The 14,099-nt window shown below is 36.7% G+C and overlaps 1 protein-coding gene across 1 annotated transcript in view; it reads left to right on the top strand.

Moving 5' to 3' along the window:
- Window positions 1-11,243, top strand: part of LOC306642324 (complement factor H-like) — a 309,798-nt gene extending 298,555 nt beyond the window's left edge. Inside the window, exons 4-6 of the mRNA XM_079108003.1 lie at window positions 226-402; window positions 1,627-1,803; window positions 10,987-11,243. Coding sequence (XP_078964129.1) covers window positions 226-402; window positions 1,627-1,803; window positions 10,987-11,171 — 539 coding nt within the window. The 3' untranslated portion in view covers window positions 11,172-11,243. The remainder of the gene's footprint in view (window positions 1-225; window positions 403-1,626; window positions 1,804-10,986) is intronic.
- The last annotated feature ends 2,856 nt before the right edge of the window (window positions 11,244-14,099 follow it).

Genomic DNA, 14,099 nt, shown 5'->3' with positions numbered 1-14,099 from the left:
GACTATTAATATTTCTTCAAGCATCACGTCTGTCTTATACTTTTGATAAATTTACAACAATTCAATTGAAGTCAAAACTGATCATATTTGCCAAATTGTGAGAAGTATATTATGTGGTATTCATTGGTTCTATAGGTAGCTAAGTCTAAGTATTATTTTAGAATATTACTATTAAAGATTACATATTTTAAGATTTACTGAACAAATACATATTTTTTCTCTCAGGAACAGATTGTTTTAATTTACCCAACTTTGATGGTGCCACACTCATAGGACTGAGGAAGGAATCCTATAAGTCAGGGGATCAAGTGACTTACAAATGTCCAACATTTTTCCAATTGGATGGGTCCAATACTGTGACATGTATTAATGGCAAATGGAGAGGAAAGCCGAAGTGCAAAGGTACTTTGATGGCATTGTAAATTTATTTATTAGTCTTGTATGAAGTATTGAATTTTTCATAGCATCCTTCAAAATGAGCATAGGTTAATTTTTAGGGCAACACAAGTAGGCTTAATTTTAAAAATGAAAGGTTGGAAATGAATATGCTATAGTTAATCACATAGCCCTGTGGCTCTCAAAGTGTGTTCCCTGGACAAGCAGCAGCACCATTTTTGAACAAATTTTTATGAATCCCAATAAAAATTCCTGAACTCATTTTAGAACTACTGGAAAAAATAATCTTGAGGTGTGATCTTAAAATATATTTATCGGGGCTGGAGATACAGCTCAGTTGGTAGAGTGATTGCCTTGAAAGCACAAGACCCTGTGTTCAATCACCAGCACTGCAAAAAAAAAAAAAAAAAAAAAATTATCAAGTTCTCCAAAGGATTTCATATACACCTCAGTTTGAAGCCATTGCAATCATCTGTTATTATTATACATGCACCTAAAACTCTGAGGAATTATGCATTGTCCATCATAGTATCACAAAGCATTTATAAATAAATTATAAAAGCTATGTTTCTATAATTATAGGTCTATTTTTCTGTTTTTTTGCCATATCTTTAATTTTTTTTAATTTATCAGAATTTTTTTAAGTTTTACTTAACCAAATTTTTGTTTTAATTGGTGCATTATATTTGAACCTAACATCTTCATCTTTTAACTGTGTTTTAATGATAAACAGATTATTCTTCAAACTGTGTTCTTAACTTTTGACTTAGTCTCTAAGGAAATGCCTCTTTGTTTTTATTTAGGAACTAAAATGACAATGAACAAGATAATTGTACACCAAACAGTGATGCCATATAATCTCTTTACACTTATTTTTTGCATTTATTAAAATTATATTGCACTTATACAACTTGTAATATTTGTTCTACTCAACCCAGGGGGCAATGTCCAGGAACTTTCATTTTCAGTGGCTTTCAAGGAGTTAAAATGTCTATCAGTGTTCTAGTAAAGGATAGGGAAGAGATTTAAGGGCATGAAAGCTTAACTCTGACCAAAAAAAATTGCTATCTCTTTTTTTCCTCATATTACATGTAAATTCATTGAAACGTTCTTCGTGTCAAAGTATGTATTTAATTTCAACCCTGCTTAAAATGTATTTGGAATCTTTTTGATTGATTGGTTATTCAAAATGAGTGCTAGGTGGAGATACTTTCTTTTCTTTCTATTCAGATATTTCCTGTGTGAATCCACCCAGAGTGGAAAATGCTAATATAATATCAAACCAGATGCGTAGGTTTCCATCTGGTGAGAGAGTACATTATGAATGCATCAAACCTTTTGAAATATTTGGGGAAGTAGAAGTGATGTGTCTAAATGGAACCTGGACAGAGCCACCTCAGTGCAAAGGTAGAATGTCATATTCCTAATTTTGCTTTGCTTGAGGACATAGTATGAGTAAAATGTGTTGATAAAAATAAAGTGAAATAATTCTTATAGAATATATTTTTTTAAATGCAAATAAAATGATATTGCTAGAAATTTATTTTGTGTCCAAATGAACTAAGAAATATGTAGTTTTTTCAAGACATATTTAACTGAATTAATAGAACAATTACAATCTGAGAAAATTCCTCATTAAACATTAAGATACTCAGTACATTTTGAAAACTCCAAGAGATATCCCCTTGGAGAAGTAGAAAACAGGGCATTGAAGACTGATCATAGAATATGATTTACATTTGGGCATTCTCAGTACATAGAAAATATTTGAAGGTATGTGACTGAGACCAGCCAAGGAATCACTATATTTATAAAATAAGTCTGGTTATTTGGTCATTGGCACCTAATGTTTAGAATTCAGAAAATAAGGGAAGCACATAATGGATATATTCTATCATCCATTTCTACTTTTAAAAATTAATTTTTCCTAATTTACTTTCTCTTCCTTGACTTTGACTCTCCTTTTGCTAATGGTGAAGTCAGTTTTTGAGTGAGGTCTCATTTACATATCTATCTTGCCCTTCTTGCTCTTTTCACCTGGTATATTTAGACCATTTGTATTTAAAATAAGTATTGAAATGTTGGGGTTTTGTTTCTTGTTTTGTTTTATTTATTTTCTCTGTTCCACATTCCTGTTTCTGATCTCTTCTCTTCCTTTGAGGGAGAATTTTTAAAGAATTTTATTTTGATTTATCTTCTTATTTTTGTGTGTATGTTTCTTATAGATTCCCCCACCACCATTCTTTTTAAAACTGTTGTTTTGTTGTTTTAGGTATTACAGTATATATATAATATATTTTCAGCTTATCACTCGACTAGTATTGACATTTTATTTTGCCATCAAAATGTGGGAACCTTCCTTCTGTTTAAGTCCATTTGCCCTTTAGAGTCTCCTCTATATACACTGAGCACTATTATCAAATACTGTAATTTTCCTTCAGACATTAAACACAATGAACAAACTGAGGAGGAAAATGTCTATTATATTATATATTTTTCCTTTTATCAGTTACATTGTTCTTTTCTCTCTCCTGAAGACTCAATCTTCTGTCATCTTTTCATTTGTATATGAAGAATTTCTTCAGATAGACTTTAAGGATAACTCTTGGAGACAGATTCTCTTGATCTTTTCTGTAAAAGAATGCCTTTATTTATGCCTTTATTCTAAAGCATAGTGTCACTGCATATAGAAGTGGAGGTTGACATCTTTCTTCTTTCACTTCCTTGTGGCCTCCATGGCCATGAATGAGAAGCCCACTGTCATTTAATATTAGTCATGTATAGGTAATGTGGATTTTCTACCTTGCATTTTTTTTTTTTTACTTTTTTTTTTTTATTGTAAACAAATGGGATACATGTTGTTTCTCTGTTTGTACATGGCGTAAAGGCATACCATTTGTGTAATCATAAATTTACATACAGTAATGTTGTTTGATTCATTCTGTTATTTTTTCCCTTCCCCCCACCCCTCCCACCCCTCTTTACCCTCTATACAGTACTTCCTTCCTCCATACTTGCCCCCCTCCCTAACCCTAACTCTAACCCTAACACTAACCCTTCCCTCCCCCCCATTATGTGTCATCCTCCACTTATTAGCGATATCATTCGTCCTTTGGCTTTTTGAGATTGGCTTATCTCACTTAGCATGATATTCTCCAATTTCATCCATTTGCCTGCAAATGCCATAATTTTATCATTCTTTATGGCTGAGTAATATTCCATTGTATATATATACCACAGCTTCTTTATCCACTCATCAATTGAAGGGCATCTAGGTTGGTTCCACAGTCTGGCTATTGTGAATTGAGCAGCTATGAACATTGATGTGGCTGTGTCTCTGTAGTATGCTGATTTTAAGTCCTTTGGGTATAGGCCAAGGAGTGGGATAGCTGGGTCAAATGGCGGGTCCATTCCAAGTTTTCTAAGGAATCTCCACACTGCTTTCCAGAGTGGCTGCACTAATTTGCAGCCCCACCAGCAATGTATGAGTTTACCTTTCTCCCCACATCCTCGCCAACACCTGTTGTTGCTTGTATTCTTGATAATCGCCATTCTAATTGGGGTGAGATGGAATCTTAGGGTGGTTTTGATTTTCATTTCTCTTATTACTAGAGATGTTGAACATTTTTCCATATGTTTGTTGATTGCTTGTAGATCTTCTTCTGTGAAGTGTCTATTCATTTCCTTAGCCCATTTGTCCACTGGGTTATTGGAATTCTTGGAGTAAAGTTTTTTGAGTTCTTTATATATTCTGGAGATTAGTGCTCTATCTGAAGTATGATTGGCAAAGATATTCTCCCATTCTGTAGGCTCTTTCTTTGCATTGCTGATAGTTTCCTTTGCTGAGAGAAAGCTTTTTAGTTTGAATCTATCCCAGTGGTTGATTCTAGCTTTTATTTCTTGTGCTATGGGAGTCCTGTTAAGGAAGTCTGATCCTAGAACAACAAGGTGAAGATTTGGACCTACTTTTTCTTCTATAATCTGCAGGGTCTCTGGTCTGATTCCGAGGTCCTTAATCCATTTTGAGTTTAGTTTCGTGCATGGTGAGAGATATGGGTTTAGTTTCATTCTGTTGCATATGGATTTTCAATTCTCCCAGCACCATTTGTTGAAGAGGCTGTCTTTTCTCCATTGCATATTTTTGGCCCCTTTGTCTAGTATGAGAAAATTGTATTTATTTGGGTTTGTGTCCGTGTCCTCTATTCTGTACCATTGATCTACCTTTCTATTTTGGTACCAATACCATGCCGTTTTTGTTACTATTGCTTTGTAGTAGAGTTGAAGATCTGGTATTGCAATACCCCCTGTTTCACTCTTCCTGCTAAGGATTGCTTTAGCTATTCTGGGTTTCTTATTCTTCCAGATGAATTTCATAATTGCTTGCTCTATTTCTGTAAGGTACGTCATTGGGATTTTAATTGGAATTGCATTGAATTTGTATAGCACTTTAGGTAGTATGGCCATTTTGACAATATTAATTCTTCCTATCCAAGAACATGGAAGATCTTTCCATCTTCTAAGGTGTTCTTTAATTTCTTTCTTTAGTGTTGTATAGTTCTCATTGTAGAGGTCTTTCACCTCTTTTGTGAGATGGATTCCCAAGTATTTTATTTTTTTCGAGGCTATTGTGAATGGGGTAGTTTTCCTAATTTCTCTTTCTGAAGATTCATCACTTATGTATAAAAATGCGTTGGATTTATGGGCATTGATCTTGTAACCTGCTACTTTACTGAATTCACTTATGAGTTCTAAGAGTTTTCTGGTGGAATTTCCAGGTTCCTCTAAATATATAATCATGTCATCAGCGAACAGGGATAGTTTGAGTTCTTCTTTCCCAATTCGTATCCCTTTAATCTCTTTGGTTTGTCTAATTGCTCTGGCCAGAGTCTCAAGAACGATGTTGAATAGAAGTGGTGAAAGAGGGCATCCCTGCCTTGTTCCAGTTTTTAGGGGGAATGCTTTCAGTTTTTCACCATTTAGAATGATATTAGCCATGGGCTTAGCATAAATGGCCTTTACAATGTTAAGGAATGTTCCCACTATCCCTATTTTTTCTAGTGTTTTGAGCATGAAGGGGTGCTGTATTTTATCAAATGCTTTTTCTGCATCTATTGAAATAATCATGTGATTCTTGACTTTAAGTCTATTAATGTGGTGAATTACGTTTATTGATTTCCTGATGTTGAACCAATCTTGCATCCCTGGGATGAAACCAACTTGATCATGGTGCACTATCGTTTTAATATGTTTTTGTATGCGATTTGCTAAAATTTTGTTGAGAATTTTTGCATCGATGTTCATTAAGGATATTGGTCTGAAATTTTCTTTCCTTGATGAGTCTCTGTCTGGTTTAGGTATCAGGGTGATATTGGCTTCATAGAATGAGTTTGGGAGGGTTCCCTCCTATTTTATGGAATACTTTGAGAAGTATTGGAATGAGCTCTTCTTTAAAGGTTTTGTAGAACTCGGCTGAGAACCCATCTGGTCCCGGACTTTTCTTTGTTGGTAGGCTTTTGATGACTTCTTCTATTTCAATACTTGAAATTGGTCTATTTAAATTGTTTATGTCCTCCTCATTCAGTTTAGGCAATTCATATGTCTCTAGAAACCTGTTGATGCCTTCAAAATTTTCTATTTTGTTGGAGTATAGATTTTCAAAATAGCTTCTAATTATGTTTTGTATTTCAATCCTGTCTGTTGTGATATTTCCTTGTTCATTCCGAATTTATTGATTTGGGTTTTCTCTTGTCTTCTCTTTGTTAGTGTGGCTAAAGGTTTATCAATTTTGTTTATTTTTTCGAAGAACCAACTATTTATTTTGTCAATTTTTTGTATTGTTTCTTTTGTTTCAATTTCATTGATTTCAGCTCTGAGTTTAACTATTTCCTGTCTTCTACTACTTTTGGTGCTGTTCTGTTCTTCTTTTTCTAGGGCTTTGAGCTGTAGTGTTAGGTCGTTTATTTGTTGAGTTTTACTTCTTTTATTAAATGCGCTCCATGAAATAAATTTCCCTCTAAGTACTGCTTTCATAGTGTCCCAGAGATTTTGATATGATGTTTCTTTGTTCTCATTTACCTCTAAGAATTTTTTAATTTCCTTCCTAATATCTTCTGTTATCCATTCATCATATAATAGCATATTGTTTAATCTCCAGATGTTGGAATAGTTTCTGTGTTTTACTCTTTCTTTTATTTCTAACTTCAATCCATTATGATCTGATAGAATACATGATAGTGTCTCTATCTTCTTGTATTTGTTAACATTAGCTTTGTGGCATAATATATGGTCTATTTTAGAGAAGGATCCATGTGCTGCTGAGAAGAAAGTGTATTCGCTCTTGGTTGGATGGTATATTCTATAAATGTCCATTAAGTCTAAATTATTGATTGTGTTATTGAGATCTATGGTTTCTTTGTTCAATTTTTGTCTGGAAGATCTGTCCAGTGGTGAGAGAGGCGCGTTAAAATCACCTAGTATTATTGTGTTATGGTCTATTTGGTTTCTGAAATTGAGAAGGATTTGTTTGACATACATGGATGAGCCACTGTTTGGGGCATAGATGTTTATGATTGTTATATCTTGCTGATTTATGCTTCCCTTAAGAAGTATGAAATGACCTTCTTTATCCCTTCTGACTAACTTTTGCTTGAAGTCCACATTATCTGAAATGAGGATGGATACTCCAGCTTTTTTGCTGAGTCCATGTGCCTGGTATGTTTTTCCCCATCCTTTCACCTTTAGTCTATGGGTATTTTTTTCTATGAGGTGAGTCTCTTGCAGGCAACATATTGTTGGATCTTTCTTTTTAATCCAATCTGCCAGTCTATGTCTTTTGATTGATGAATTCAGGCCATTAACATTCAGGGTTATTATAGAGATATGATTTGGTTTCCCGGTCATTTGGTTCATTTTTTTAAATTTTGTTTATTTATTTGTTTGACACAACTTGTTTCTTCCTTTATTTGATAATTCCTTTAGGATAATTCCTCCCTTTGCTGATTTGCTTCTTTGTTTTTCATCTCTTCCTCATGGAATATTTTGCTGAGAATGTTCTGTAATGCTGGCTTTCTTTTTGTAAATTCTTTTAGCTTTTGTTTATCATAGAAGGATTTTATTTCATCATCAAATTTGAAGGTAAGTTTTGCTGGGTATAAGATTCTTGGTTGGCATCCATTTTCTTTCAGGGCTTGAAAAATGTTGTTCCAGGACCTTCTAGCTTTTAGGGTCTGGATTGAAAAATCTGCTGATATCCGTATTGGTTTCCCCCTGAATGTAATTTGGTTCTTTTCTCTCACAGCCTTTAAAATTCTGTCTTTATTTTGTATGTTCGGTATTTTCATTATAATGTGCCTTGGTGTGGGTCTGTTGTACTTTTGTGTATTTGGAGTCCTATAAGCCTCTTGAACTTGATTTTCCATTTCATTCTTCAGATTTGGGAAATTTTCTGATATTATTTCATTGAATAGGTTGTTCATTCCTTTGGCTTGTTTCTCTAGGCCTTCCTCAATCCCAATAATTCTTAAATTTGGCCTTTTCATGATATCCCATAGTTCTTGTAGATTCTGTTCATGATTTCTTACCATCTTCTCTGTTTGTTCAACTTTGTTTTCAAGGTTAAATATTTTGTCTTCAATGTCTGAGGTTCTGTCTTCCAGGTGTTCTATCCTATTGGATATGCTTTCTATGGAGTTCTTAATTTGGTTTATTGTTTCCTTCATGTCAAGGATTTCTGTTTGGTTTTTTTTTCAATATCTCTAACTCTTTATTGAAATGATCTTTTGCTTCCTGTATTTGCTCTTTTAACTGTCGATTGGTGCGATCAATCAATGCTTGCATTTGCTCTTTCATCTCATCATTCAGTGCGTGCATTTGCTCTTTCATCTCATCGTTTGCTTCTCTGATCATTTTAATTATGTACATTCTGAACTCCTTTTCTGTCATTTCTTCTGCCATGCTGTCACTGGGTTTTATTGATGTAACATCTAGATTTGTTTGCAGCATTTTCTTTCCTTGTTTTCTCATATTGTTCAGGTATCAGAGGACCGCTGAGATATTGCAGATTTCCTCTATTGACTTACAATGTCCCTGAAGATTTCTCTATATATCCCCCCTTAGCCTTCAGTAGGCTGAAGTCTTGGAGGAAGTTGATAATGCGGTGCTCCACAAGGAAGCTGCCTCTCTAGGAGTGGTGGCCTTCAGGTGGGGTATAATCCCTGCTAGTGGGCAGAGGTGCCTCCACTTGTTGACCAGTGGTCATCCAAAGGGGACCTAGGCTGTGGGCTGAGGCAAGGCCTGTTTGGGCCTGAGTCTCTGGTTTTACCATCCTTGTGGGGAAACCTCACCCAGCAGGGAAGACTCACCCGGTGGGGAGGTCTCACTGGTCAGTTCCCTCCTAGAGTTTCTCCTCAATTTACAGCTACCTCCTGGGCTGGGCTGCCTTCCTCTGCAAAGTTCCCAGGGGCCCAGCCCTACCTCCTGGGCCTGGGAGCCTCACCCTTTGCAGATGAATCTCCTTAGGCTGCCCTTCCTCAGAGAATCTGCCCGCAGGCCTGGAACCTTCGCTCCGCCCTAAGCCTGTCTCTGTGCAGCTCTTCCACCAAGAAGCCTCTTAGATCCTGGGACCCTTCTCTGCACCTAATCGCCTGGCTATGCGGCCCCTCCTCTGAGCAGCCACCTGGGGCCCTGTACAATCGCTCTGAATCCCAGAGACCTGCCACACGCCTCTTCCTCCAGACAGCCACCCAGTATTCTGGTGCGGTCACTAGGAGTCCAAGAAACTCACTGCGTGCCTCCACCTCCACCAACCACCCGTAGCCCTGGGCAATCAATCACTCCGAGTAGAAGTGACCCTCCCCGTTCCTCCTCCTTCTCCAGATAACCCCCGGGGTGTTCAGGAGCGGTCGCTCTGAGTGGCTCTGAGTCCACGTGACCCGCAGCACAGGTCCTCTGGGCAACCGCCCGGAGCTCTGGTGCGGCCACTCAAGACCAAGCGTCCCACCACGCTTCTCCTCCAGGCAGCCCCCCTGTGTTCCGGAGCTGTCACTTTAAGTCCAAACAACTCACCACTCGCCTTCTCCTCTGAGCAGCCGCCTGGAGTGCTAATGCAGTCACTGCGAGTCCAAAGGACCCGCCGCGCTCCTCCTCCTCCTCCTCCTACTTCTCTGGGCAGGCCCCGGGGTTCAGAAGTGGTCTGAGTCCAAACAGCTCACCACGCAACCCCTTCTCTGGCAACCGCCTGTAGCTCTGGTGTAGTCACCCCGAATCCAAGCGGCCGCGCTCCTCTTCCTCCTCCTCGTCCTCAGGGCAGGCCCCGGGGTTCAGAAGCGTCGTTCTGAGTCCAAACAGCTCGCCGCGCAGCTTCTCCTCTGGCAACCGCCTGTAGCTCTGGTGCAGTCACTCCGAATCCAAGTGGCCACGTTCCTCCTCCTCCTCCTCAGGGCAGGCCCCGGTGTCCTGAGTCCACACAGCAGTCCTCGCCACTCTTCCCCTGGGCAGCCGCCGGAGCCCCAGTGGTTGCTCCGAGTCCCAGCGCTGCGCCGAGCGGCCTCCTTTACGGCGCTCCCAGCTGTCCGAGTTCATTCTACCTTGCAGTTTTAAAGAATTTTTCCTTTATCTTCAAACAGATTCATTATGATATGTATTAACATGAGTCTACACATCTTCTTGAATACCTTCTTTTGTGCCTCATGCCCAAGTTGTGAAATTGTTTTATTAAACTTATTTCTTCCCTCTTTCTGGACCTCCAATGTTTTCTTTTCTTCTCAAGGTCTCTGAAGTTTAATTCATTGATAAATTTTCAGTCTATCTTCTCTTGGTCTTGCAAGACTGCTCCCTCTCTTGTCCTTAGGTTAAAGGAATGAGGCTCCTCATGAGATTTTCCTTATTTATCTCTACCTGATATCATTCCTGGGATTAGCCTTTTCCAGTGCTCCATCTAGAATACACAAAAGCCCTAAAGTGAACTCATCTAGCAAACTATTTTCCGTTCCTTGAGTTCTCAAGTTCCTAGTCAGAATGAATTCTCTGTACCTTCCAGAGTCTTCTTATATTTGTATTTAAATTTTTTTATTTCCAAGATTATAAATTATGCTTTCCAGAAGGAATATGTAAGAATGATTTTTACTCATCTTGTCCGGATCAGGAAGAAAATATTTCCCTTTTATCTTCTACAAATTTGCATTTTTTGAATTTTTTCCAAGAAGGTATTTTTTCTTTTGTAATGTAAAGGAAAATCAAAAGGAAATCAGTAGGGACACAATAAACACTGCATCATGTCATATAAAAGAACAAGAAACTTTCTTAGTAAGTCTTTGCTATCTCACCATGAAGCATTTATTCCAGACACATTTTTAGTACTAGATCTCTGCAAAATGGACACATTTTTTGATGGTTTATTTGTGCCTGTAGTGAGATGAAAGGAAGAGTTTAAAAATGTAACCCTCATTTTCTGTGATTAAGATTTTTTCAAGTGATCACTTGTTACCAGAAATGATAAAGTCTTGAGGCTGTAGATAGTGATATGTTTGTGCTGGCTTTAATTTTATCCTGTATTTTGATTTGTTCTCTCCATAAATGAAATGGTATTTTCAGATTCCACAGGAAAATGTGGTTCTCCTCCACCTATTGAAAACGGAGAACTCACTTCATTCCTGTCGTCAGTATATTCTCCAGGTTCATGGGTTGAATATCAGTGCCAGTCTTTGTATCAACTTGAGGGTAGCAAGACAATAGTGTGTAGAGCTGGAGTGGTCAGAACCGCCCAAATGTTTACGTAAGTACTTCAGTGTTCTCATGGGTCCTGGGAAAATCAGAGCCTTGAATATGATACTTTGCTGTGTTCAATAGAACATTCACACATTAGAAAGAGATATTCTGTGGAATGCTTCTCTAATAAGTATTAATATGTGAGGAAATAAATATTAATAAGTTATTTTTTTATTTTAAAACAATAAATACAATTATATGTATTCTAGAGGCACAATGTGAGGACTTCTAAAAGTATATTTTAATTTTTTATTAGCATGTATTAGTTCCATATTAATGGGGGTCATTGTGATATTTCCAATATGTATACACCCTGCCTGATCATATCCAACCTCCATCAACCCGCCCTACCACTCACACACTTCTCAACATCTATTGGTCACTATTCTAGTTTCACAACACCCTTTTTAATATTCCACATATGAAAGATAAGGTATGGGGCTTATCTATCTGTGTCAGCTCCATTTCACTTAACATAATGTCCTCCAGTTCTATTCATTTCACTATAAATGACAAGATTTAATTCTTTATGGCTGAATAATATTTCCTTGTTTAAATATCCCACATTATCTTTTCTTATCTGTAGATCAACACATTCTCATTCAACATCTTAGCTATTGTAAATAACACAGCAATAAACATGGGCATGCAAATGTCCCTTTGGTATGCTGATTGATGTTTTCTTTGGATATGTACCCAGAAGCAGGGTAGCTGGATGGTATGGCAGATCTAATTTTAGGGTTTTGAGAAACCTTCTGTTCTCCATAATAATTGTACTGATTTAAATTCCCACCAAGTGTGCATTTTCCCTCCACATCTTCACCAACATTTGTTAATTTCAGGGTTTATTTTTAATAATACACATTCTAACTGGGGTTATTTAATACATCAATGTAATTTTTATTTTCATTTCCCTGATGGCTAATGATATTGAGCATTTCTTTATGTATTGTTGATCTTTTTTATTTCTTCTTTGAGATATCACAGATCATTTGCCCAACATTTTATTGGATTACATTTTTTTCATTTTTTGAAGTCTTTAAACATATATTCTAGATATTAACCCTTTGTCAGAAGCATAGATGACAAGTGTGTTTTTTTTTCCCTGCATTCCATGGCTTGTCTCATTTTGTTGCTTTTTTAGCTGTGCAGAAGTTTTTCAATTTAATATATCGAATTTTTGCTCCTGTGCTTTTGTTATCTCTCCATAAAATTGCTGCTTGAACCAATTTATCATTTCTTCATTGTTTTCTTCTAGTAATTTTAGAGTTTTTAGATATTATATTTAAGCCTATGATATGTTTTGAATTTAATTTTGCACATGAAAAGAGGAGTGAAGGTTCAATCATCTGTATATGGATATCCATTATTACCAGCATTATTTATTGAAGAGGTTGTTCTTTAGACAATGTTTTCCTTCTTTCTTTTGGGAAACTTTGTTAAGAATCAGTACTTAGAGATGCATGCATTTATCTATGTATATCTATCTATCTATCTATCAATCAAGAGAGTCTCTATTCCATACCATTGGTCTAGGTGTCTTTTTTTCTGCAAATACTATGGTGTTTTGGTTATTATGGCTCTGTAGTATGTCTTGAAATCAGGTATTGTGATGCTTACAGCATTGTTTATTTTTTTTTCCTCAAGATTTCTATACTTATTTAGGGTCTTTTGTACTCCATGTGAATTTTTTAAAATTTTTTTGTCTAGTTCTGTGAGGAATATCATTTGTATTTTAAGGAGGATGGCTTTTAATCTGTAAATTGCTTAAGGCATTATGGACATATTAACAACACAAATTCTTCCAGTCCTTGAACATGGGAAATCTCTTCATTTATTTTGTATCTTTTTCAATGTCTTTCATCAGTGTGTGATAGTGGTCTTTTGTTCTTTGTTGTGTTTGTTTGTTTGTTGCATAGATTTGTGAATGGCATTGTTTTTATGATTTGTTTCTCAGCAAATTCATTATTGGTGTTGAAAATTCCCACTGATTTTTCTATGTTAGTTTTGTTATCTTGCACCTTACTGACGTTATCCATTCTAATAGTCTCTTGGTGGAGTCTTTAGGTTTTCCTATATATTCAATCATATGATCTGCAGACATGAATAATTTGGCTTCTCTCCTTCCAATTTGTTCGCTCTTTCTTTCTCTTATTTCACTGTTCTGGTTAAAATTTCTAGTTCTATATTGAATAAGTGCTGGGAGAATGAACACCCTTGTTCCTGATCTATGAAGAAATGTTTTCAACTTTTCTCACTTCAGTATATTGCCTGTGACTATGTCATATATAGCCTTTATGATGCTGAGGTATAATCTTTCCAAACTTTATTTATTCAGGGATTTTATCAGGAAGCGATGTTGAATTTTTTTCAAGTGCTTTCTGTGTCTATTAATCCCATGATTTGTATCCTTCATTCTGTTAATGGCATGTATGATGTTTATTGATCTGCATATGTTGAACCATCCTTGCATCCCTGGGATGGAACCAATTTGTTTATGGTGAACAATCTTTATGATTCTCTCTTGAATTAGTTTTGCTCCAATTTTGTTGAGAAATTTTTCATCTCTGTCCATGAGGATTATTAGTCTACAGTTTCTTTTATCTTGTGTTCTTATCTGCTATGCTACCAGCGTACCACAGAGAATGAGTTGGGAACGATTTCCTCTTTCCATTCTTTGCAATAACTAAGCTTGAGGGCAACTGGCCAAACAGGAGTTGGACAAAAGTGGCCAAACCAAACTTTATTGGAAATTGGCTCTCGGTTAAGATTTCCAGCCTTCCATGGTACACATCAGTGTAGAGAGCTAGAGAAAACCACATATGGCCCCGGCTGCCCAGGGTCTTTACAGGATGGAATAGGTGGGGGAAGATTTGAGGGTTTAGTGTCCCTCAAGGGTTCATCGGGGACTCCGTTGATTGATCGGCAGTTGCAAGACA

The sequence above is a fragment of the Sciurus vulgaris genome (assembly GCF_902686455.1).
Source record: "Sciurus vulgaris genome assembly, chromosome: 12".
NCBI lineage: Eukaryota > Metazoa > Chordata > Mammalia > Rodentia > Sciuridae > Sciurus > Sciurus vulgaris.
Note: the sequence above shows the minus strand (reverse complement) of the source record. Positions and strands in the feature narration are given on the sequence as shown.